Source organism: Tachypleus tridentatus, chromosome 13, assembly GCF_004210375.1.
Source record: "Tachypleus tridentatus isolate NWPU-2018 chromosome 13, ASM421037v1, whole genome shotgun sequence".
In the NCBI taxonomy this organism is placed as follows: domain Eukaryota; kingdom Metazoa; phylum Arthropoda; class Merostomata; order Xiphosura; family Limulidae; genus Tachypleus; species Tachypleus tridentatus.
Window position 1 is genome coordinate 17,795,230 of NC_134837.1, and position 27,444 is coordinate 17,822,673.

Sequence of the window (27,444 nt, forward strand, 5' to 3'; positions counted from 1 at the left end):
TTTTAAGATTGGCCTTGCTTCAAAAATATAAGCATTTTTTTGGATTTCTTTCGCGTAAGTGTAAGATTTCAATAAATAAAGTGGAAAGACGTCAGTCTAATACACTTAGAAATGTATGTTTTGAAACATACACGATCAGAAGTTCATCGGAATTTGTCCCTAAGTTACAGAAGTTATCATGTTTTCAGTTAACTGCAAAAATACTTTTTAAAACGTTGTCGAGAAGTGACGTCATTACAATATTTCAATGTAACTTTAAAAAGTGTTTTCTTATGGTTATAGTTTTTGTTTAAGCAGTATTGGTAACTGTAAGTTTTTGTTTAGGCAGTATTGGTAACTGTAAGTTTTTGTTTAAGCAGTATTGGTAAATGTAAGTTTTTGTTTAAGCAGTATTGGTAAATGTAAGTTTTGTTTACAGTATTGGTAACTGTAAGTTTTGTTTAAGCAGTATTGGTAACTGTAAGTTTTTGTTTAAGCAGTATTGGTAACTGTAAGTTTTTGTTTAAGCAGTATTGGTAACTGTAAGTTTTTGTTTAAGCAGTATTGGTAACTGTAAGAATCATTCTCTTGTGGTAATCATTCTTTTCCCTAAACTTCATTTCTAACTGTAGGATGTACAGTCTTGACCAAAATGTTTTCATTCTACTGATGTTACGTGAAGTTGTTGTTAAATAAATGCCCGAGTAGTAACAGTTTTTTATTCTTATCATATCAGTGTAAGTTGTTTTGAGCATTTTCTCTCACAACATGTATACACATTTTTTAAGCGTGTGTTTTCTGTACCGGTGTAGTGTTATATCTTGTCTTGTACCTGAAGTTATAGGTGGTCAAATTGTTCGACTATCCAGAAATGGTATGAAGTGAATTGACATTGTCAGAACAGTAGGGTATACCCAGGGTACTTTATCCATAATCCTGAATTGTCATCGAATTACAAAATATGTTGTTCCAGAAAAGTCTTCTGGCTGACTTCGAAAAAATCTACTGCCCGAGATGACCGTGTGTTTGTCAGGTTTACAGGTCAATGTCAAAAGACATCTTGCAACACCTTACGACTAGAATGGCATGAACACGTCCATTAGAAGATATCCATAATAAAAGTGGCTTGAGACTGACCAAACAAGATTACTTTGAAAGAATGGGAATTGCAAAGCAATATTAAACATAATTCACTGCGGAAGTTGTGTCACTTGGACAAGACAGAATGTCAACTTATAGTTAGGACATTGGGGACAAGGCATCTTTTCAAATGAGTTCTGCTTCCTCTTGTAAAAGCTAATGAAATTTTATTTCGTCTCTTCACTGGAGAATACACGAGGGAAACTGTGTTTAAAACAAGGAACGCACAAGAGGTGATACAGTACAACTCTGAGGAGCTATTCATCAAAGTGAAAAACTGCTCCTCATATCTTGTAGAAGAACGTCAATGGTGCTTCCTACAGATATCACATGGAAACAATATTTCTGTTCTTCTGTATGTTAGCGCAAAGTTTGTCAATAACTTTCTGTTCAAGGATGGAAACGCCACTGGTCACAGTGCGAGTCCTGTACAAGATTGTCTCCACCAGGAGGACACTACAAGGTTGTTGTGGCCAGCACAATTTCAAGATTGTAATCCCATTAAGAACTGTTCCGCAGAACTGAGCCAGAAAAATTTTAACTACGACCCTAAAACAGCTACTGTAGCTGAGTTGCATCGCTTTTTAGTGAAAACATGGGATAAAATCACAATAAATTACATCAACAACGTCATCTATAGTATGCCACATCAACTTATGGAGGTTGTTGGAGCAGGAGAAGAACCAGCTAAGTACTAAATGTTTAATATGAACTGTTATGAAGTTACAGATGATACTTATAGTAAATTGATGCTATGTTTTGTAAGGTTTTGTTGTAATAGGTGAAATGCTAAATTACACATCTTTCTACAGGGATCTGATAAAATTGTTTGCTGTTCTAATAAGTCATTCATGATGTACGTAGAGTCTGTCTCATTATACAGATTATATGTGTAGATGTTTAACAACGGTTTCACAACGCTAAGTGTATATGTATTCTATCTTAATAATAATCTTATTTGTTACAAAATATACAAATATTTTGGCCAAGTCTGTACTTCTGTTTCTATTCGTGAAATCGCTATCGAGATAAATAGGCTAAACAATTTCACCTGGTTTTCACTTATTTTGAATTTCGTAATGCTCTAAACTGGATAACCAACAAGTAAAGCTGTCTTTAAGACTCGGTTATTTAACAGAGACTTCGTGAAATTCAGTCGTTTCTGAAATACTTTTCAATATCAATTCATCCTCAGACACTTTATATTGTTCTTGAATACAAAGCTACATAAAGGACTATCTGTGCTCTGTCCATCACAAGTATCAACATCTAGTTTTGTGCCACTATGTGAAATTGAAGCGGTTCTAGAATGTTCGCAGAATCCATCCCGTTCTTATAGAAATGTCCTCCAATGGCACAGTGGTATCTCTGCTGACTCATACTGCTAGAAATAAGGTTTCGATAACCGTGATGGGCAGAACACAGAAAACCCACAGTGGAGCTTTAGGCTTAACTTCAAAATTAAAGACGTTGTTCATTCTAACCAGACCTCAGAAACTTTGCGCAACCTATTCGGTCCACAGAGTAGTATAGTCCTTTATCAGAAACTCCCTACAATCAAGTTTGTCTTCAGAATTTCTTGGAATCCTGTCAGTCCTCCCAATGTTCCTGGAATACAGTTAGTTCTCAGAAACGTTACGAAATCCAGATGGTTCTCTGAAACTTTGTACAGTCTAGATGGTCCTCTGAAAATTCGTAGAATCGAATTGTTTCTTATAAATCTCCAAGGAATTCAGACCGCTATTAAATAATTTCTTTAAGTCCTCGAAATGTTCTTGAAATATATTCAGTTATCAGAAACTACTTGGAACCTAGTCAGTTCTCAGAGTTTTACAAAATACAGTTAATTCTCAGAAACACTCTTAAACTCTATTGGTCTTCAGAGATTAACTTGATCCTCGAGACTTTTTACAAACTAGTCAGTCTCAGAGTTTTACAAAATACAGTTAATTCTTAGAAACACTCTTAAACTCTATTGGTCTTCAGAGATTCAGTTGATCCTCGAGACTTTTTACAAACTAGTCAGTTCTCAGAGTTTTACAAAATACAGTTAATTTTTAGAAACACTCTTAAACTCTATTGGTCTTCAGAGATTCACTTGATCCTCGAGACTTTTTACAAACTAGTCAGTCTCAGAGTTTTACAAAATACAGTTAATTCTCAGAAACACTCTTAAACTCTATTGGTCTTCAGAGATTCACTTGATCCTCGAGACTTTTTACAAACTAATCAGTTCTCAGAGTTTTACAAAATACAGTTAATTCTTAGAAACACTCTTAAACTCTATTGGTCTTCAGAGATTCACTTGATTCTCGAGACTTTTTACAAACTAATCAGTCTCAGAGTTTTACAGAATACAGTTAATTCTCAGAAACACTCTTAAACTCTATTGGTCTTCAGAGATTCACTTGATCATCGAGACTTTTTACAAACTAATCAGTCTCAGAGTTTTACAAAATACAGTTAATTCTCAGAAATACTCTTAAACTCTATTGGTATTCAGAGATTCACTTGATCCTCGAGACTTTTTACAAACTAATCAGTTCTCAGAGTTTTACAAAATACAGTTAATTCTTAGAAACACTCTTAAACTCTATTGGTCTTCAGAGATTCACTTGATTCTCGAGACTTTTTACAAACTAATCAGTCTCAGAGTTTTACAGAATACAGTTAATTCTCAGAAACACTCTTAAACTCTATTGGTCTTCAGAGATTCACTTGATCATCGAGACTTTTTACAAACTAATCAGTCTCAGAGTTTTACAAAATACAGTTAATTCTCAGAAATACTCTTAAACTCTATTGGTATTCAGAGATTCACTTGATCCTCGAGACTTTTTACAAACTAATCAGTTCTCAGAGTTTTACAAAATACAGTTAATTCTTAGAAACACTCTTAAACTCTATTGGTCTTCAGAGATTCACTTGATCCTCGAGACTTTTTACAAACTAATCAGTTCTCAGAGTTTTACAAAATACAGTTAATTCTTAGAAACACTCTTAAACTCTATTGGTCTTCAGAGATTCACTTGATTCTCGAGACTTTTTACAAACTAATCAGTCTCAGAGTTTTACAGAATACAGTTAATTCTCAGAAACACTCTTAAACTCTATTGGTCTTCAGAGATTCACTTGATCATCGAGACTTTTTACAAACTAATCAGTCTCAGAGTTTTACAAAATACAGTTAATTCTCAGAAATACTCTTAAACTCTATTGGTATTCAGAGATTCACTTGATCCTCGAGACTTTTTACAAACTAATCAGTCTCAGAGTTCTCGTGAACTGCGATAGGTTTTATAAAATTCGTGAAATTCATTCGATTTTTCCAAATCTCTCTGTACATAACGAAACTTAGAAATTGCTCTTATACTTCAAACATATTCACCAAATATCCTAAAATCTAAATACTTTGGTGTATTCTTAATAACTTCACATTTCGTAAATACATATTGCTGCTTGGTTTTCAATATATCAAAGCATGTTAACATACTGCACGCCCAGCATGTCTACGTAGTTTGGCCGTTCGACTCGCAATCTCAGGGTCCCGCGTTCGAATCCCACATCTCACCTAACGTGCTCGCTCTTTCAGGCGTGGGGCTGTTATAAAAAGACGGTAAGTCTCATTATTCGTTGGTAAAAAAGTAACCCAAGAGATCGCGGTGTATGATGATCACTGGTTGTTTTCCCTCTATTCTTACGCTGCTGAATTAGGGATGGCTATTGAAGACAGCTTTTAAAATTCAAAACGAACAAACACACTACAGATAAAGATCCCAAGTTAAAGTTATTACATGCAGTGAGACATTCGTTCTATATTTTTCTGCCCCTTCAGTAATCCAGTGGGATTCGATACCCGTGGTGGGCAGAGCACAAGTAGCCTATTGTGTAGTTTTGTACTTAATCCCAAACAACAATTGTTTTTCTTTAATTCTTAAGACAGCGGCCTCTGTTGTTAATAACATAACTGTGAATACATCGGTTCTGCGTATTTCCAAGGAAAATCTGAGTTCGAGAGTTTAAAAATATTGAACGACGTGATACCGACTGACTACAAATTGTCGTACAATGTAATTAGATCTTTTATGTTAAAGGTAAAAAATGTGCTTCTAAGAAAACAAACATTTGTTCTTTTTTTCATATTTTTTTAAAATCATCACATCCGTAATTAAGAATTATTAAGCCTACAGCTCCGATCTGAAAGTTGTCTAGGTATTATGTTTAAGACAACAATTCCAGGCAGTCAGTGAACAAAGAAGCATTATTATGATAACAGTAGTAATTTATCAGTATATCATGTTTCTTCATTAAGACAACAATTCCAGTCTGTTAGCTGAATACGTAACATTAATAGTACAACAAGTTCAGGCTACTAGTAGAATATGTACTATTATTAAGAAAATAATTCCATTCTGCCATTAGAATGGGTTATTAAGAAAACAAGTTCAGTCTTTCAGAAGACAACGTACCATTGTCAAGGAACTAATTCCAGCCTGTCAGATACGATGTAAATTCCTCAGGAAATAATAATGTCCTATCAGTAACCTGACCAGCATCAGTAGATAAAACAGCTATATTACGATAAACATTTCAGCTTATCAGTAGAATAATGAATATTATTTAAACGCTAGCCTATTATAAGAAAACAAATGAGCTTGTTGGAAAAGGATTCCAGTTCATTAGTTTATCATTATTAAGATTAGAACCATAGCTTGTCAGTACACTAGATAGCTCTATTGAAAAGATAATTCTACCTGTTATTAGACTAAATAAATACTATTATTAATGCAATAGTTTCAATCGGTCAGTTGATTACGTACCATTATTAAGATGACAATATTAGTCTGTAAGGACCGAGTAGTGCTATGAAGTATATAATTTCATCTTATGACTAAATAATATCATTAATATAATAATTATAGCATAAAATATCTACCATTATTAAAAGCACATTTCCAGTTTACCAAGTAACATTATAACAGTTCTAGTCTGTCAACATCCAAAGTACAAAATCAAAATTTCAACCTTTCAGAAACACGGCACTATTATGACAGTAAGTTCAGGTTATCACTAAACTGGGTAGCGTTATTTAGACATCAATCCAGACTTCTGTCGCCAAGGGCCCGCCATGGCCAAGCGTGTTAAAGCGTGCGACTCGTAATTCGAGGGTCGCGGGTTCTCATCTCCCTCGCGCCAAACATGCTCGCCCTTTTTAAAGGGCCCGGCATGGCCTAGCGTGTTAAGGCGTGCGACTCGTAATCCGAGGGTCGCGGGTTCGCATCTCCGTTGAACCAAACATGCTCGCCCTTTCAGCCGTGGGGGCGTTATAACGTTACGATTAATCCCACTATTCATTGGTAAAAGCGTAGTCCAAGAGTTGGCGGTGGGTGGTGATGACTAGCTGCCTTCCCTCTAGTCTTACACTGCTAAATTAGGGATGGCTAGCACAGATAGCCCTCGAGTAGCTTTGTGCGAAATTCAAAAACACACAAACTGTCGCCACATTAAGAAAAATAAGTTACACAACAGTTACAACCTATTAGTATGACTGTGTAGCATTATTTAGACAGTAGACAAGAATCTGCTTTAGGTATTTAAATTATGAAATATAATCTATATAAAGGGAAAAGCTTTGTGATGATTCTGATTTGCTTTGGCCTTAATTTCGTGCAAAATTACACGAGAGCTAACTGCCTTAATCATCCCTAATTTAGCAGTGTAAGACTAGAAAGAGGGCAACTAGTCACCAACACCCAACGCCAACTCTTGAGCTATTCTTTTACCAACGAATAGTGGGATTGACCGTCACATTATAACGCCCCACGGCTGAAAGGGCGAGCATGTTTGGTGTGACAGAGATTCAAACCCCCGACCCTCAGATTACGAGTCGAGTGCCTTAACCACCTGATCATGCCGGGTCCTTATGCTTTAAGAATGCAACATTTGTTTCTTTGTTTTTGAATTTCGCGCAAAGCTACACGACGGCTATCTACGCTAGCCGTCGCTAATTTAGCAATGTAAGACTAGAGGGAAGGCAACTAGTCATCACCGCCTACCGTCAACTCTTGCACCACTCTTTTACCAACGAATAGTATTATTGAAAGTGACTTTATAATGCCCTCACGAATAAAAGGGCGAGCTTGCTTGATGAGCCTGGGATTCGAACTCGCGACCTAATCACATTATATTCTGCCAAACACCGCTAACGTTCGGAGTTTAAAATTTCGTAAAAAATAAAAAATTACGCAGCATTGCGCTAAAATAAAAATAAAACTGATATTTTATGTTTCGTCATTAATTATGCTCCTACGGTTCAATAGTAGATTTGAGATATTATAATGATATAAATCAAATTTCGATATTTGTTCGTTGTGTAGCTTCTTGATAGAAGTCTCATGTTTTTGTGTATTAAAGCGACATTATTTGATGAACTTTTGAACCCAAGTAAAAATTTACTTTCTCTTTGCTGAGTATATTTGAATCTAATTATCAAAAAACCAGAACGTTTTCTAGAATTTCGAAAACGGTTTTTTTCTACTGTAATTCGTTGAAACTGTTTTAAAAAATTATATGTAAAACGTGTTAGTTAAAAATAAACCAATCCCAAATATTTCTGGTTACTTTAGCCACGTATTCTGTAATTTCTATGACATTTTGGCTTAAAAACATACGATACCGCATTAGTTTCTCATAACAACATATTGTCTCTATTCCACTTTTGCGCATTCGTTCAACATATGAACCTTTCTGCCTGATACAAAAGTCTGTTAATTATATTGGATTAAATTGAGGTAATAACGGAAACTCTTTATAGGACTGCAATAATTTGTCTCAGTTATTGAAAATGGTAATGTTTCATAAATTGGACATTATTTTCATCATTATCATCCAGTTAGTAGATAATAGAGTTTTGAATTAGCAAATGGATCTGGAAGATTCATCAATTCATTTTAATAAAAGTTTTAAAATTTGGAACTTCTAACTGTCATAAAAGATAAGTTTCAATAGGTTTTGTCATACATTTTTAAAAAAGATTAAAGACAGCTTTTTGGAGTCAACATTATATTCAACGTATGCGTAGAGCCATCGAACAAAGGGAATCCAGCCAATCAAAGGAGGTTGCTGTGAACAGGTTCCTTCCTAGCGTCTGGAAAAGTCGTTAGCAGTTGATAGAATTGTAACAATCGGTAAATTGGGCATAAGAAAAGGCAAACCGTTAACCGCGATTTACGCAAACGATAGACAAAAGTCATCTACAATACATGCAAACGGCCGCTATCCGCCTACTCTGATTTGATGCAATTGTAGGGTACCCACTTGGAGACTATTCAGATGTTCGCAGTCACACCTTAGACGGTTAGAAATAGACATTGCGAGAATAGTCAGTATGTCAGACGTTCAATGAAATTTGCTTCGCTGATAGCAAGACACGAAAAAGCTAGTCTCTAATGGTGCTATGAATATATCCAATAAATAAACACAAGTATAATGTTGGTTTTGTCCCAGATAAACCACACTTTACTCTGTTATCACAAAAGTGATTTATATGTAACTGGGGATATACTAGGACTAGGTGTTTTCAGTTTCACACTAATAGTACTGACTGAAATGTAAAATGTTTTTAACATCATGCGAAATTATATAAGTAATCTCACACTTTATAAAAACAACATTGTACAGTTCTTTATCTACCATATGTTAAACGAAAAATTATCTTGGGAGTGGTGTCCCTTTTCCGCAAGGTGGCTCCAAACACTAAATATGTCCTGAAAATAGCTATTCGAGGATGTATCATGATATAATCAGCACCTTATGTTTAAGAATGATCATATGTTCTAGGTTGACCTAATAACCATAATGTATAATGACGTAAAGCGTCAAGTAAACCCACCTCTGGCAAGCCTCTACTTACGACCATAGTTATGATAATCAATCATTTGCTTTGTTTGTTCGTTTTTGAATTTCGCACAAATCTACTCGAGGGCTATCTGTGCTAGCCGTCCCTAATTTAGCAGTGTAAGACTAGAGGGAAGGCAGCTAGTCATCACCACCCACCGCCAACTCTTGGGCTACTCTTTTACCAACAAATAGTGGGATTGACCGACACATTATAACGCCCCACGGCTGAAAGGGCGAGCATGTTTGGTGCGACGGGGATGACAATCATTTGCATATTATATCGTATAACTAATAGTCACATGACGTATCTGCAAAATAATGTTTATTTCGAGTGGAAGGGAGATTGGTCGTGCGAAGCCTCTTGTAAGATATGTGTGGTTCCCTTTCCTAATCTCAGTGTTAAATTAAAGAAAAGGCATTCACTGTGACATCTTGGACTAATCTACTCTAAAACTGCGATTCGACCGTTACTCGTATAATGCATACACGACTATAGAGTGAGGAGCGAGATTCTCTTAGTTTTTTGGCCATGAGGGGACATGAACCACATGCCCTCAATTTCACAGTCCAGCATATTAATCACTGAGTCCGCGCTTGACCACGTGACAATTAGGTGAAGATAGCGTTTTATAATAAATAGTTTTACTTTGTCATAACTAAGATGTCACGTGTTCTGATTATTCTTTAATGTTTTGAGTAGTGTACTGTTATACACTAACATTATTGGAAACCGCTGTGACAGTAAATGCCTCACTAACTTTACCATTATACAAGTAATGGAACAATTGATAACTAGATGGAGACACTGTACAAACATTTTTATTGTGATTGTATTGCTAGAAAGTAATGAATACTATTTTGAGTCCCCCAATGGCACAGAGGTATATCTACGGACTTACAACGAGAGAACCCGGATTTCAGTATCCGTGGTGGGCATTGCACAGATAGCCCATTGTGTAGCTTTGAACACAATAACTTTATTATTGTTTGTTTTGTTTGTTTTTTGAGTTTCGCACAAAGCTACTCGAGGGCTATCTGTGCTAGCCGTCCCTAATTTAGTAGTGTAAGACTAGAGGGAAGGCAGCTAGTCATTACCACCCACCGCCAACTCTTGGGTTACTCTTTTACCCACGAATAGTGGGATTGACCGTCACATTATAACGCCCCCACGGCTAAAAGGGCGAGTATGTTTGGCGCGACGGGGATGCGAACCCGCGACCCTCAGATTACGAGTCGCACGCCTTAACGCGCTTGGCCATGCCAGACCCCTTTATTATTAACTTGCTTCTTGTTTTGTTTAATTTATACCTCATTTAAATTTTTCAAAAGGTTGTGAATTTACAATCCAAGACAATATCACTATTACTTTCTATATATCGAACCTAAACACTTGACATTCACATGTCATACCCACAGAAAATTTGTATTCACTTTCTGAACTGAGCCGTATGAGAGGTTACAATTTTCGCCACTAGGGGTGTGTTTATGTGTTTTTTGTTTTCCTAATTTCGCGCAAACCTACACGAGGGCTATCTGCGCTAACCGTCCCTACTTTTTCAGTGTAAGACTAGAGAAAAGGTGGGTAGTCATCAGCACCCACTACCAACTCTTGGGCTATTCTTTTACCAACGAATCGTGGGATTGACCGTCGCATTATAACGTCCTCATGGCTGAAAAAGCAAGCATGTTGGATGTGACGGAGATTCGAATCCACGACCCTCAGACTACGAGTCCAGTACCTTATCCACCTGGCTATGTCGGGCCGTTTGTGTGTGTGTGCCTTTTCCTACAGTGAAGCCACATTGGGCAATCTGCTGAATCCTCCGAGGGGAATCGAACCACTGATTTTATAGTTGTAAATCCGTAGACTTAGCGCTGCACCATCGGAGACTCGCCAGTAGGTGAAACTTTGCATTATGTTTTGAATAATCCTCGAAAGATTTTACTCCCTCAAATATAAGTAGCGACGAATTGGATTATATTAGAAATAAATCAATATTTTTCTTAAATTAGACCAGAATAATGTAAACAAATTAATTTCTCTCCTGAATTACACCGTAACAATGTTGTAAAATTCTTCTTGAATTGTATCCTATAACAGAAGTAAATTACTACTAGGCTCGGCATGGCCAGATGGTTAAGGTATTCTAATCTTAATTTAAGTGTCGCGAGTCTAAATACCCGTCACGCCACACATTCTCGCCCTTTCAGCCGTGGGAACGTTATAATATGACGGTCAATCTCACTGTTCGTTGGTAAAAAATTAGCCCAAGAATTGGCGGTGGGCGGTGATGATTAGCTGCCTTCCCTCTAGTCTTACACTGCTAAATTAGGGACGGCTAGCGCAAATAGCCCTTGAGTAGCTTTGCGCGAAATTCAAAACAAAATAAACAAACTGATTGATACTCTTTCAGAAATATACCGTAAGAACAAGGCCCGGCATGACCAGGTGGTTAAGTCATTATTTTCGTAATCTGAGGGTCGCGGGTTCAAATCCCCGTCGCAGCAAATATGCTTGCCCTTTCAGCCGTGGGCGTTATAATGTATCGGTCAATCCCATTATTCATTGGTAAAAGAATAGCCCAAGAGTTGGCGGTAGGTGGTGATGACTAGCTGCCTTCCTTCTCGTCTTACGCTGCTAAATTAGGGATGGCTAGCGCAGATAGCCCTCGTGTAGCTTTGCGCGAAATTCACACCGAATCAAACCAATCCATGATGTCATAATAAATTAACGTTTCTCCTCAAATACACAATAGAAAGTTTAAGATTTTCCAAATCTACACCCTCAGAGAAAGGGAAGTTAGTGCATCTCCTGGACTACACCATAAACATGAACTAAAATAATGTTTTTTCTTACGAAGTTTAAATTAACAAAACACGTTATCATCGATTAATTATTTTAAACAGTAATTAATCGATATTTTAGCGAAATACCAAACTTCTGTAACGTATTGCCAACGTAGAACTGGTTCTCTATTTTTTTTTCAAAAGACGCCTTTGATTTTTTTAACGACTTCAACATATTTAATAAAAGGCTCAGCAACACACTGTTAAAATTGTCGTAGCACGAGAATTATCATGTTTTAGCTATAAAAAGAAAAACATTTGTTCGACCGCCTTATATTCAGGAAAGGTTGTCAAAATAAATACCGTGTTAACAACTTTAAAACCCGATCAGAGCTACTTTTCTAGATTACACAGACTTTGCTGCTTTCTCCTTAATGGACTCTACTTTGTTACAATATTCTTACTGCTGAGTTAAGCTGAAATCTGTCGCAATCCATACTTTATCTCTTTTAGGTAAAGTTAGAACAGAGAGAAAGTTAAATACACATTTCATACATTTCTGATAAACCAACTCGACATGAATAGCTGTCACCACTTCCTGAACGAAACATCAACTGATATAATTAAATATAATGAGTAGAATGGGAGACAATGCAACCTAAATTTATTAAATTTCTAATAATAATGCTTTTGTTTTATTTAGTCTCTTATACTCTTTATGGACCAACCTGAACTTTCACGTGCAGCCACTCTTTTCTTTCTGTGAGGAATGTGTTTGTCTTAGCCATTTAAAAATTATCCATGAGAAATATCCACATCTGATCAGTGTCTCCGAAAGCTCAGCTACCCAGTTCACAACAGATAATTCTCGTTACATCTCTTCAAACTTTACTTCTTGAAATGTGTAAACAAAACATTACTATTCCTTATATCCATATGTAGTAAAACATTGAACCTAATAGAGAAATGGTCTCGTTAATTTATATATTTGAAGTTAAGAATAAATCTAAAACAGCATTGTTTCTTGGAGGTTCCTTAATTAATTCACGAAAAAATCCATCTTGAACAATTTCCAAAACTTGTCTCCTTCATATTTGGACTCAAGCCCTTATATGTCTCAAATTAAATTCACCCACAAGTATTGCTTCATCAAATGTTGAAATCTTGATGTCATTATAAAGTTTTTCACTAATTTCACCAGTGTCATCTGGTGGTCTGTAGCAAATTCCCACTGAAAGAAACCCTAATGGATTCAATCTCCTTGCTGTTATATTTTATATCGTCAACTTCATTATAATTTAACTCACAGTTTTATATAAAAACCACTCTCCCCTTTTTAGTATCCTATTATTATTAATTAGTCTGTAACTCTACAGTTCAAAGAAATTTCTATCATCAAAATAATCTACCTTTAACCATATTTTAAGTATTCCATTACATCACAGTTCATTCTCCATTCCTACCAGTTCTTTGTTTATTTTTCTTCTACCATTACCATCCTCTAAGGTTTCAGTGCTCTAAATATTACTTACCTGTCTTCCTTAATAAGTTTGTATTCTTCCAAATATTACTTACATGTATCTGTCTTAATTAATAAGTTGTTATTGTTCTAAATATTACTTACCTATCTTCCTTAATAAGTTGTTACTGCTCTAAATATTACTTACCTGTCTTCCTTAATAAGTTGTTACTGCTCTAAATATTACTTACCTGTCTTCCTTAATAAGTTGTTACTGCTCTAAATATTACTTACCTGTCTTCCTTAGTAAGTTGTTACTGCTCTAAATATTACTTACATGTATCTGTCTTAATTAATAAGTTGTTATTGTTCTAAATATTACTTACCTGTCTTCCTTAATAAGTTGTTACTGCTCTAAATATAACTTACCTGTCTTCCTTAGTAAGTTGTTACTGCTCTAAATATTACTTACATGTATCTGTCTTAATTAATAAGTTGTTATTGTTCTAAATATTACTTACCTGTATTAATTAATAAGTTGTTATTGTTCTAAATATTACTTACCTGTTTTCCTTAATAAGTTGTTATGGTTCTAGAAGAAAGCTGTCTGTCTTCTTTAATAAGTTTTTATGCTCGAGATATTGTGTAGGTGTTTTTTTTTTTGTCTAGTTTTTGATGACAGATCTGTATTTAAGGTAGTTTTCATTTCTTGGTAGTTATTTAGTTTATCTATATTTCACACCTTTGGTCTTATGGAGGTAGAAGGTTTATTTATTTTATTTATAATTTTCTACGAACAGTTACTTAGACCAAACAGGTTAAAGTCGAAACTACTTTCAAGTACTTTCTATAATACAACGAGAAAAAATCCTTATATCCAATCATGGCTGAGTCTGTGGCTAAAATTAGATCGGAAACCACAGAAACAATAGTTTTTATCGAAATCCTGATAACTCGTCTAACGGAATCTAGCAAAAGAAAAAACTGTTTTACGTTCCGTTGTTTACCTGGACCAAATCACATTTTCTATCTGCAAAACCCCTATTCTTTTGCCCAGGCTTGTAAAATGGAAAACTCCACTAAAATCAATGATTTCCAAACCAACTTTGTAAAATTTAGTATAAACAAAGTCATATTTTATCGCGTGTGTAAGATCCAACAAAGGACATCTGGTGTCAATATTGCAAAACCAAAAGTTAAAAAAAAATGTGAATAGATAAAATTTTCATAGTATGTGAAAAAAATAATGAATCATTCCGCTTTTATCTTTTCTTAATTACGTGCGCACAAGTACAATAAATTAGATACATACTCTAAAATGAAGATGAAAGTTAGGAATAAAAAACTTTCTTGTTTCGAATAAAAAGTATTATTTCATATAAGAAATTGTCTAATTAACTTGAACTCTACATTCCAAGTCGAATTTATTTTCTCTTTTTCTACAAAGTGCTTTGGAATTACTTGTTTTGTTATTCTTCTAAAACCTTGTGTGCTTCTTAATTATGACTATTATTAATACGTTCAATATATACCACATCTCGCATTATCTCCCTTGGATGCGTAATATGTTCAAACAAGAAATATCCAATAGCAACTTCAAATAGAATATTTTCTATCGAAAATCAAGTGAGAAAACAAAGTTCAGATAAACCTAATGCCCTACATTTGGAAAAACATTTGACCACAACTCAAGGACTCTTATGTTGTTAATGTTTAATAGAGTAATCAATTTAATAATAAAACTAACCAATGAAATCTCTCCTTATATTTGACTGTTCGTATTCTGTGAAACAAACCAATTAATCACTTTATATTGTCTTCTTTGTTTAAATATTGTTTGTCAAATTGGCGAGGAATTTCTTTATATGCTATTTTTTAAATGAATATTTAACTAACTAAAATAAAACATCTGACCATAAAGTTTGTCTAACTACAATAAAAACATCCCATATCTTCTCATCCATTTCTCATTTGCTCAGAATTAACCTACAGTACTAGAAATGAAATCCCACACATGTTTATACACAGATTAACTTTCTTTAGGTTTTATTCTGTATGAATTATATTCAGCAGTCTTATAAATACATTGCTCAGATATTGTTCATTCAAGATCCACCAACAATATCAGTAGAGAAAACAGTTCAACTTATCTTCAGATTACTTCATCCAGTTTGGTTAACTTATTTATTAATCTGATTAATTTACCAATAAATACCCTTTTCATTACTTCTTATTACAATTATGTTTGATTAGCCAATGGAAATACTTTCCAAATGTTTCTTTTGGTTTAAAATCCACATAACTCACAAGCCTATTACTAAAAATCTTCTTGAATTAACCAATTAAGGTGCATCTATTTTATATATTTTGAGCTGATCAGAAAAAGACAGTTTTTGTTTATTTTTTTATTGTTGAACTATGGAAGTACATCCTGTCATTCCGAATTAAGACAAAACGTGTCAAAACCAACACTTGTACCACATTTTGTCATATTAACTTGAAGTTTTCAGAGGAGAGAACCTGTAACACCATCCATCATACTAGCTATTGGATACTCAGTGTGGTTGTGATAGTTTCGAACGTCAACAATATTTATACAAGTTTCCCGGACAAAGTGGTAGGTGGCTTATTCAGTTGTTTTCATGTTTCTAAGAACATTCCAGGAAAATCTCTGATCACATTCATGCATTTTGAGCGACTAACATGAACCTCTGATTTCACTTTCATATCATGATAATACTCAAGTTCAAAGGTAAGTCATTGTTTAGCTGCTTGTGAATGACCCTTGTTGAAATACCAATATTTCAATAACAAGAAATGTGAACATGAGGGGTACATTGTGTAGATTATTGTTTTTATATATACCTTGTAAATGATAGAAACTTTTTTCGCTATTTAATAAATATTTTTCATTATATTTGTCTTGACTGATCAGCGAAACTTTTAATAATTAGCAAAATATTAAGAATTAAACGCACTATCATGACCTCTTGTGACGGAGATCCTTATAACTTTTTCAGTATTATATTACAATATTATTCTTTGTTAGAAAACAAACTTAAGTAAAAATTACTTGTTATATTGTACTACTCTACTATTCTATATAAGAAAACAAAGTTAAGTAAAAATTACTTGTTATATTATAGTACTGTATTATTCTATATAAGAAAACAAAGTTAAGTAAAAATTACTTGTTATATTGTACTGCTGTATTATTCTTTGTAAGAAAACAAAGTTAAGTAAAAATTACTTGTTATATTATAGTACTGTATTACTCTTTGTTAGAAAACAAACTTAAGTAAAAATTACTTGTTATATTGTACTGCTGTGTTATTCTTTGTAAGAAAACAAACTTAAGTAAAAATTACTTGTTATATTGTACTACTGTATTATTCTATATAAGAAAACAAAGTTAAGTAAAAATTTCTTGTTATATTGTACTATTGTATTATTCTATGTAAGAATATAAAGTTAAGTAAAAATTACTTGCTGTATTATAGTACTGTATTATTCTTTGTGAGAAAACAAAGTTAAGCAAAAGTTACTTGTTATATTATACTACTGTATTATTTTATATAAGAAAACAAAGTTAAGTAAAAATTTCTTGTTATATTATAGTACTGTATTATTCTATATAAGAAAAACAAAGTTCAAAGAAAAATATCTGCTATATTATAGTAGTGTGTCGTTCAAAGTAAAAATAATCTAAACATTACTTGCAATGCCATATTGCTATATCAATCAATATAAAAACAGGATATTGTAAATATCGCCTTAGATATTATATTCGTGTATTATTTAATGTAAATTACAAAGGTCAGTAAAAAGTATTTGTTATATTATGGTACTATATTCTTTAAAGTGTAAACAATATCTTATAAATATTTTTTTACGATATGTAAAATACGTGAGTTGGAAAATGTTATCTGATTAACTTTATATTTGATATCTTAAGATAATAATAAACCCAGGAATAAATTACTACTAATTTATTATCTTTCTGATGCAGAATTATTCTACGTGAAGCAAAAACAAATACTTGATTAACGAACTTCTGAATATAAAAGAGAAACACATGAGCATTACACTTATTAAATGGTAGAATACTTAAAATGTGTTTATTACCTGTGGCGGCTGTAGAAGATTTGTTGTGTTATAGATGAAACAAACAATATTCGACAAAATAGTGACAATATTATAAGAGTCGATAATATGGTGAAAACGATAGCTTGTTTGTGTTCTTTATAGTTGTATTATTAATACATTATAATTGTGGCTATTCACTTACCATACGGTTTGTTTTCATTTGCTGGACTTTGTTCGAATTCTGCTTTCGTTTTGATGAACCAAAGCAAAAATAGTGTTACAAAAACTTGTAAAGTCATACTGTGTGTTACAAAGAATGGCTCTAAACGTTACTTAGTTGAAAGGTAGGCATGACACGGAACTTCAAGCAAGATAAGAATATATTTTGAACAGAAGAGCTTTCGTCCGTTCGAGAAGAAATGTGTACCACGCTGACCTCTCGAAGTAAACAACAACGTTCTAAGGTTTAGAATGGAAATGATCGTCTCCAGAACCTGTTCTGTCACGAAGAACTCGTCTCAATCGATTTCGTTTTTTTACTTAGTAAATTCCGGAAGAGGGCGCTAAGAGGCAGTGTATTCTATTTTTAAAAAAGAGAGTTAAATGTTCCAAATTAGAATTCGTTTCTACCAATATTGATTTGTAAGTCCAGCAGTTTCTTTAGACCGATTTCACTACTAGGTTTAGGCTAGCTGAAACTACATAGCAGCTGCTCTGTAAACACGCACGGAGAAGCCAACAATACTGAACAATCTTATTGTAATAAATAAAGGTAATTAATTTATTTTGAAATCAGTCCTGTACTGATTGTCACTATTTTACTGCCATGTGGAAATCTTTTTGAGTTGTAATCTCTGGCTTATTTCAATCTACTACGCTCTTAAACCAGAACCGAAACTGAAAGTCGACACATGCAATTTACCATTTGTCTCACTTACTCGTCACGTCACTGGTGTTTCGTTCTACAGAAATCAATCGGTTTGGTATATTAGCATGTTAGAATTGAAACCGAAGTTCCTTGGTTAACATCCATTTGCCGTAAAAACGCTCACATAACTTTGTAATTGTGGATAGGTTATAAAATTGACAACCATATCATATAATATGGTCAAACAACTTAACTTCTTTTCAGTTCAAAGTTGGAATTTGCAAATAGCTAAGCAACTTGTCATAATGTTCTAAAAATTGTATGTTTTTGTGAAATATTATATTTCAGAATTTTTGAAGTAAAAATATAATTTCGAGAAATACCAAACAGTAAAAAATATTTTTTACAAACAGTAAAAAAAAAAAAAAACAGTTCAGATTTAACGTGTATTTTAAGTTTGTTTGTGTGTGTGTGTGTTTGTGTTATAGCAAAGCCACATCGGCCTATGTGCTGAGCCCACTGAGGGGAGTTTAACCCCTAATTTTAGCGTTGTAAATCTGTAGACTTACTGCTGTACCAGCGGAGGGCTTTTAGTTCGTTGCTAAGAGCTAACAAACTCTCTAAAGGTTCACACGATTGGTTTTATATTAGTCGCATCATCTGATGAAAACAAAAACCAAATGAAAAAGGCTTAATTAGGACCGTTTATTGCATATCTGCATATCGGAAGTTCCGATTCAAGGGATTTTATATTTCAGTATGATAAAAAGAGAGTAGGGTAAACTTAAATAAACGAAGAGAAATAACAAATAACCAATAAAAAGGGTTTTTAAAAACTAAAAAGTGACTGAATTTCTCCAAATTAAATCTAAGTTCTGCCCAATGTTAATTCATTTTTGGAAGAGATGAACGAATCTTGACTTGAAAGTGAACAAAGCTATAACTTCATTTACTCTTTACTTTAACTAAACATTCCATAAGAAACGAAACTATGATAATAAATCCTTGTTTTTCCCTCCTATAGTTTGTTCAGTTTGTGGGATATACTCCCAGGTTACAGGTGGATTATCTGCACAAGCAGTTCTTTTGTTTTGAATGAGACAATTGAATCCACGTAGCCTGATCTTGTGTGACCGATAAGTAGAATTTAATAGTCAATATTATAAGTACAAACGTGAATTTGCGGTAACGGATCGCGAACCTACGACTCTTAAAACCCTATTGCGAGCATACCAGCCTTTTGCTCATACTGTGTCCTACTTCCTAGTAGAATGACATAATACATTTCAATTACATTTTGTACCACTCCGTCGTAGTATCATAATATACTTATGTGTACGTCCCGTGTAATTTCGTCATAGTGGAAGAACGTATTTAATTATACATGGTGTGGTGTTGGGTCGAATTGACGCCACATATGTACAGGTACACCTTGTGTTGTTCCGCAATAGAATGTCACAACATCTTTGTACGCACATTCTGTACTGTTACATCGTCTAATGTCATGATGTATTTAACTGTACATCCGATCGTCTTAGATTCTTGTCACTCAACGAACTGGCTACTTCCTGAATGTCTCCTCGTGCACAAACCGTTTCATCAACCAATCACAAACGAGAGAAAATAATCCATAGAGAATGTTTATAATTTACTTTCTTGATCATGCTGAAACTTTTATTGCCACAAAAAGGTCAACGAACTGAATCCAACTTACTGGAACAACTGTCAGCACACAGTTCGATATTTTGTCACACTTACGAATGTCTTAAAGATACCATATAGCGTAGAACACTTCTGCGAGAGTAGCTTTAGTTTAAAACAAACAACAAAATTATTTGCCTCAGTGCGCAATATCCTCCAAACCTGTTTCTGGTGTTAGTGCTGCAAGGGCGTTGGTAGAGTTTGATTATGAAGTTTGTCTCAGAAACGTAACCTTTATGTAACATCACGACAGTCAGACTTAAAGAATAGAAACACACCCTAATATTTCACATCAGCATCACGAGCTTTTCTTACTCTGCAGAGGATCAGAAATGGGGAGTTGCTTTGGTGAAGCCAACTGGGGTGTGAGAGTATATAATCAAGGTCTTTCTCATCCTTTTCAATCGATTAAAAGTAAAAATAAAAATGTGCCAGAACTTTCCACTGAACTGAATGACCAAGTTTTCTCTGCTGACAATTATTGTGTTTTTCTCTTCGTGTTGAACTCAGAAGTCGACAGTATTGTATCTTTTGTATCCACGAATTATATATAGCAATTTGTTTCTGTTGTACCTTTTGAGAAAAGAATCTTAATCAATCAAAACGGATGTGTGTGTGTTCATATAGCGAAACTACATCGGGCTATCTGCCGAGTCCACCGATCACACGAGGTATCCCAGACAAAAAATTAATATTTTGAAGATGAGAATTCTCTGGAACTAAAATATAGATGAATTTCTTGTATTTAAGTAGCAAATATGTTAAATATCCTTTTTTAAATATAAGCTTCACATCTTATGATACCTATCTTTCCAAATTTATCTTTTAAGGAGCTATTTGTAGGCCCGGCATGGCCAAGCGTGTTAAGGCGTTCGACTCGTCAGCCAAGGGTCGCGGGTTCGAATCGCAGTCGCGCCAAACATGCTTGCCCTTTCAGCCGTGGGGGCGTTATAATGTGACGGTCAATCCCACTATTTGTTGGTAAAAGAGTAGCCCAAGAGTTGGCGGTGGGTGGTGATGACTAGCTGCCTTCCATCTAGTCTTACACTGCTAAATTAGGGACGGCTAGCACAGATAGCCCTCGGGTAGCTTTGTGCGAAATTAAAAAACAACAAACATTTCTAAAAACCAAGAAAGATCTCAACTACAATCGTCTGTTCAAACATTAATAATTGTATGTATAGAATTTTATTATGTTCCGATCCAACTCTTGTAGATCGATCATACGCAATTCATCTGGAATGGACTTCCTGTTGTATCTTATTGTTCATAGAACAACAAGTGCAGAAAATATCATAATTTCTGTGCATCTGTATTTTCAACCGCATGACGAAATGTACATTATATTTAAATACCTAAGCCTCACTCAACATGCAAATAAGTTAGTTGAACAGTAGAAACAAGAGACATACATGAAATGTTTGTTCTGTCAGGTCCATCATATTCTCCAAACTAAAACCAAATGTGAATATCGGGTGTTTTTTATTTGTTTGTTTTTTCGTGGGCGTAACTTCTTTTTATTACGTTTAACATTTGTAAAACACTGGATTCTACTAAAAATAACAACGTTTATGTCTCATTAAGCCCCTGTAGAACGTTTCTGCAACCAACCTTCTATGTTTTGTTTGTTTTGAATTTCGCGCAGAGCTACTCGAGGGCTATTTACGCTAGCCGTCTCTAATTTAGCAGTGTAAGACTAGAGGGAAGGCAGTTAGTCATCATCACCCACCACCGATTCTCGGGCTACTCTTTTACCAACGAATAGTGGAATTGATCGTAACATTATAACGCCTCAACGGCTGAAAAGGCGGGCATGTTTGGTGTGACGGGGATTCGAACCCGCGACCCTCAGATTATGAGTCGAGTACCTTAACCCACCTGGCCATGCCGGGTTACCTTCTACGTTTAGTCGAAATATTAGTGAATTTAATCTAAATATAATTTCAGTGTATGAAGAAGATTATATGTAGCAACGGTAACTATTCAGAGTGATGAAAAGCACATCACAAAGTAACCGCGTAAACGCTGCAACGTTCTATTTTTTCAGAGTGTCACTGTTCTCACATTGTGATAATTTAGTGCTTGCTCGCTAGGAGACGTTAGACCATTCACAAGAAGTATCCTAGGTTATTCTTTAAAAGGTAACTTAGAAGTGAAAACAAAAGTTAAGTTACTTATTTTGGATTTTGCATGTAATTAAAAAAAAAAACAATCAAGTAATATTACACTTTTGGATGTGGATAAGTTTAATAAGGACTAATGGATCAAAACCATGACGTCAGCATTCTTGAGAAGTTAGTGACTAATTCAAACTTTCTTTTGGTATAAAAAAATCAAAACAGTACCTATAATGGGAGATCCAATATTGTGCTAAATCATATCATATTCCTTCGATTCCAATACTGACCTGCCTCATTATTTTCTGCAATATTTAATTTTAAATTGTTAGTATACGCATGCGCTATTTGAATTCTCAGACGCACGTGCTTAAAAAATATGTTTGTTGCATTTCCATAATCTCTATATGAGATCTGTAGAAAAATATGATAAAGCAGTCATCTATTAAAATGTAAAATAAAAGTAAACTTTTCATTCAGTTCTTAAACCAATTACTTTTTTTCTTCGTTGTAACATTCCAAAAACCAATTAGTTTAGTGAAATTAATATAGAATGTATCATTAATAATTAAAAGCCCTTTATTAATTCTATCACGACTTTAAAAGAATGAAGGATGAAATTCTAACGACAAAACCTGACTTAAAAGAGACGAAATTCCAGTCGGTTGTTAATGAAAACCTGAATTACCTTCGAAATACCAACACCATTAAGATGTTAGCTTACAAAATGGCTCACATGAATGTTTGGCATGCAGATGTCAGAATCTTATAAAACTCCGCTTGTCAAATATGAAGAAACTATTATCCTACAACTTTTGTCTTAAGAAATAAACTAACACTAAACTGTGGAGAAAAGTTTTAAATTAAAACTTCTTTTAAAAGTGTGTAATCTGGTTTCACGGCTCATGATTTTAATTTCATAATTATTGAACGATAGACGTTGGCTGAGTTTCTAAGCTTGTAAACAAACTGACTGAATTTACCAAAACATTAAAATCTATAATGATTAGTATTGCATTGATTCATCACTTTAGCTTCTTACTGTTAATTATATTCTGGGAAGATCACAATTGATTTAGATGAGTTTGTTTGAATTACAGGTTTGTATGTGTCCGAGATGAATCGTTATTTTCGAGTAAGTAGATTAAATTAGAAATTACAAGATGTTAAGTTACATTTTGTGAATGTAAGTATATTTACTTAAACAACTTGAAGTTACGTAACTAATAGTTAAGTAGGGGAGATTAAAAATTATCACAAAAGATTAGGCTAATTAATTTATGTTAACTGAAATTAGATAACACAACGGCAAGACTTGTAAGTTTTACTACGATAGATTAGGCAATACACTGTTTATTTAGGTGTATTAAGTTATATTACAAAATTAGATAATTCTTCCTTAATTTAGATTAAGCTATATCACAAGATTAGGTAATTATTTGTTAATTTAGGTGGAACAAGTTGTATTTCAAGGTAACGTAATGCTTTCTTAATTTAGGTAGATTAACTTATGTTACAAAGTTAGGTAATACTTTGTTACTTTAGATAAAACAAGTTATATTAGAAGGTTAAGTAATACTTTGTTAATTTAGGTAGATTAACTTATGTTACAAAGTTAGGTAATGCTTTGTTAATTTAGGTAGATTAACTTATGTTACAAAGTTAGGTAATGCTTTGTTAATTTAGGTAGATAAGTTATATTACAAGATTAGATAATGCTTTGTTAATTTATGTATATTAAGTTATACCACAAAGTTAGATAATTATTTGTTAATTTAGGAAATTAAGTTATATTTAAAGCTTAAGTAATTATTTGTTCATTTAGATCGATTAAGTTTTATTCATTTATTAAGCTGTTACTACGGAAATGAAATATATTCAGTAAACAACAAAATAACTCCAATAAAACTTCTATTTGGCTGTTTAGTAAATTTAACTGTCACAAAATTGTTCGGGAATTCGTTAAGTAGACATTAATCAGTTTATCTGTGATAAAACTGTTGAATTGACGATAAAAATGACGTCGAAGACGGTAGTTACGTTTACATTCCATACAACAGATACTACAGAATAGGAAATGTTTATTTGAATATTTTATAACCACTGGTAGAACAACATAAATCAACATCAGAATCGAACATAGTCTTTCCGAACGTTGAAACGTGTTTATTCAATCCAAACTAGTGAATTGTTGTATTTTAAACGCCAGTAACGTCGAGTTTTAAAATTAATAGCCTGATGTAGTTCCGCCAATACAAAAAAAAAAAAACACACAAACAAACAGATAACAAAAGGAAAAGGATTGGTAATAATATTTTATTTTTTAAAGTATGTGGTTTGTTTGTTTATTTGTTTGTTTTTGAATTTCGCACAAAGCTACTCGAGGGCTATCTGTGCTAGCCGTCCCTAATTTAGCAGTGTAAGATTAGAGGGAAGGCAGCTAGTCATCACCACTCACCGCCAACTCTTGGGCTACTCTTTTACCAACGAATAGTGGGATTGACCGTACTTTATAACGCTCCCACGGCTGAAAGGGCGAGCATGTTTGGCGCGACGGGGATGCGAACCCGCGACCCTCAGATTACGAGTCGCAGGCCTTAACACGCTTGGCCATGCCGGGCCTAAAGTATGTGGAAACGTTGTGGTAGCCAAACAGCTGAGCATGGTTACGGTTTTCGTGTTTGAATTGTTGTCATGCATGATTCAAGCATGTGTCAGAAGGTAATCAGGTTAGTTATTATCAAAGCAATGTTTTGCGTCGTAACTAAGTAAGGTGGGTATCCTTACTACAAACAGTTTGTGTCGAATCGTTATTACAGAACTTGAGGTCTGGTTTTAGTGTCCTTTCTTTGTTTCTCTTTGTTGTTTTAAATATTTCATTTCTATGATAGTTTTACAAGCTAAGTGAAGTGGACTCTTATACGAAATCAAGGTACCATAACTCAAAAACATTTATCTCCGTGAGCTTCTGTTAATGAAACCCAACGACTTGTGAGATATTTGTTTATCTGAGAGAAGCTCTTACCACTTTGATCCACTGCTTCTGCTTGTCTAAGTAAAAGGGGAATAAACACATTATCTGTGTTTTTATACCATATAGCTAGCAGTAATGGTCAGCTTAGCCTCCAAGTACTTGAACATATATGAATTATGTTGTTACAGATATGTTTTTTCACGAGATAACACTTAATATCTTATCTTTTTGTACGTCATCACGCGAAAAGAGGATATAGGAGCATTTCAGCTCAGTCCAGAAAAACAGCGGTACATGACCAGCTTGATGGAAGAGGTGTAGACATATAAATATACTGCCTGTCAGTCCTGCACTGTGTATTCCATAAAGGATATTTTGCTTACTCCCAATGATTAGAAGGCTTTTAAGATACTTGACTGTTATAAACATATCGTCGTAAGCACGAATTCTAATCTCAGGATTCTCTTTAGGAACATATATACTTGTGGTTAACGTGAGATATGAAATTAAGATTATAAATTCGTTTATTTTTATGTTATGAATATTAATATTAACTTTCAACCAGAGCAAGCTAACTTTGCATCGAGAAATTAAAGCTCAACCTCATAATGATTACAGCTAAATAAATATACCTTTCTTACGTATTTACTTAGGAAGGTTAAAGAGGCGTTATTCAATCAGTTGCATGCGCTTGCTGTTAACAATATATTCAATACAAGCGCAAATATATCTAACGAGATCTGGGTAGCGAACAAGATTAGTTATAAATATACACTAATGTGGAGGAGTGTTAATAAATATACACTAATGTGGAGGAGTGTTAATAAATATACACTAATGTGGAGGAGTGTTAATAAATATACACTAATGTGGAGGAGTGTTAATAAATATACACTAATGTGGAGGAGTGTTAATAATTATACACTAATGTGGAGGAGTGTTAATAAATATACACTAATGTGGAGGAGTGTTAAAAAATACACTAATGTGGAGGAGTGTTAATAAACATACACCAATGTGGAGGAGTGTTAATAAATATACACTAATGTGGAGGAGTGTTAATAATTATACACTAATGTGGAGGAGTGTTAATAAATATACACTAATGTGGAGGAGTGTTAATAAATATACACTAATGTGGAGGAGTGTTAATAATTATACACTGATGTGGAGGAGTGTTAATAATTATACACTGATGTGGAGGAGTGTTAATAATTATACACTGATGTGGAGGAGTGTTAATAAATATACACTAATGTGAAAGAGTGTTAATAAATATACACTGATGTGGAGGAGTGTTAATAAATATACACTGATGTGGAGGAGTGTTAATAAATATACACTAATGTGGAAGAGTGTTAATAAATATACACTGATGTGGAGGAGTGTTAATAAATATACACTAATGTGGAAGAGTGTTAATAAATATACACTGATGTGGAGAGTGTTAATAAATATACACTGATGTGGAAGAGTGTTAATAAATATACACTAATGTGAAAGAGTGTTAATAAATATACATTAATGTGGAGGAGTGTTAATAAATATACACTGATGTGGTGGAGTGTTAATAAATATACACTGATGTGGAAGGAGTGTTAATAAATATACACTGATGTGGTGGAGTGTTAATAAATATGCTTTAATGTGGAGGAGTTATTAAATATACACCAATGTGGAGGAGTGTTAATAAATATACACCAATGTGGAAGAGTGTTATTAAATATACACTGATGTGGAGGAGTGTTAATAAATATACACTAATGTGGAAGAGTGTTAATAAATATACACTGACGTGGAGAGTGTTAATAAATATACACTGATGTGGAGGAGTGTTAATAAATATACACTGATGTGGAGGAGTGTTAATAAATATACACTAATGTGGAGGAGTGTTAATAAATATACACTAATGTGGAGGAGTGTTAATAAATATACACTGATGTGGAGGAGTGTTAATAAATATACACTGATGTGGTGGAGTGTTAATAAATATACACTAATGTGGAGGAGTGTTAATAAATATACACTAATGTGGAGGAGTGTTATTAAATATACACTAATGTGGTGGAGTGTTAATAAATATACACTGATGTGGTGGAGTGTTAATAAATATACACTAATGTGGAGGAGTGTTAATAAATATACACTAATGTGGAGGAGTGTTAATAAATATACACTGATGTGGAGGAGTGTTGGTAAATATACACTGATGTGGAGGAGTGTTAATAAATATACACTAATGTGGAGGAGTGTTAATAAATATACACTGATGTGGTGGAGTGTTAATAAATATGCTTTAATGTGGAGGAGTGTTATTAAATATACACTAATGTGGAAGAGTGTTAATAAATATACACTGATGTGGAGGAGTGTTAATAAATATACACTAATGTGGAAGAGTGTTAATAAATATACACTGATGTGGAGAGTG

At 33.9% G+C, this 27,444-nt stretch overlaps 1 protein-coding gene across 2 annotated transcripts in view; it reads right to left on the reverse strand.

Moving 5' to 3' along the window:
• The window catches only part of LOC143238996 (neural cell adhesion molecule 2-like), a 414,991-nt gene that overhangs the window by 340,555 nt on the left and 46,992 nt on the right, over positions 1-27,444 (reverse strand). Inside the window, exon 1 of one of the 2 annotated variants that reach the window (XM_076479699.1) lies at positions 17,553-17,800. The exons of the other annotated variant lie outside the window; for it this stretch is intronic. Coding sequence (XP_076335814.1) covers positions 17,553-17,649 — 97 coding nt within the window. The 5' untranslated portion in view covers positions 17,650-17,800. Of the gene's footprint in view, positions 1-17,552; positions 17,801-27,444 lie in introns of those variants that run through there. 2 annotated transcript variants of the gene reach the window in all.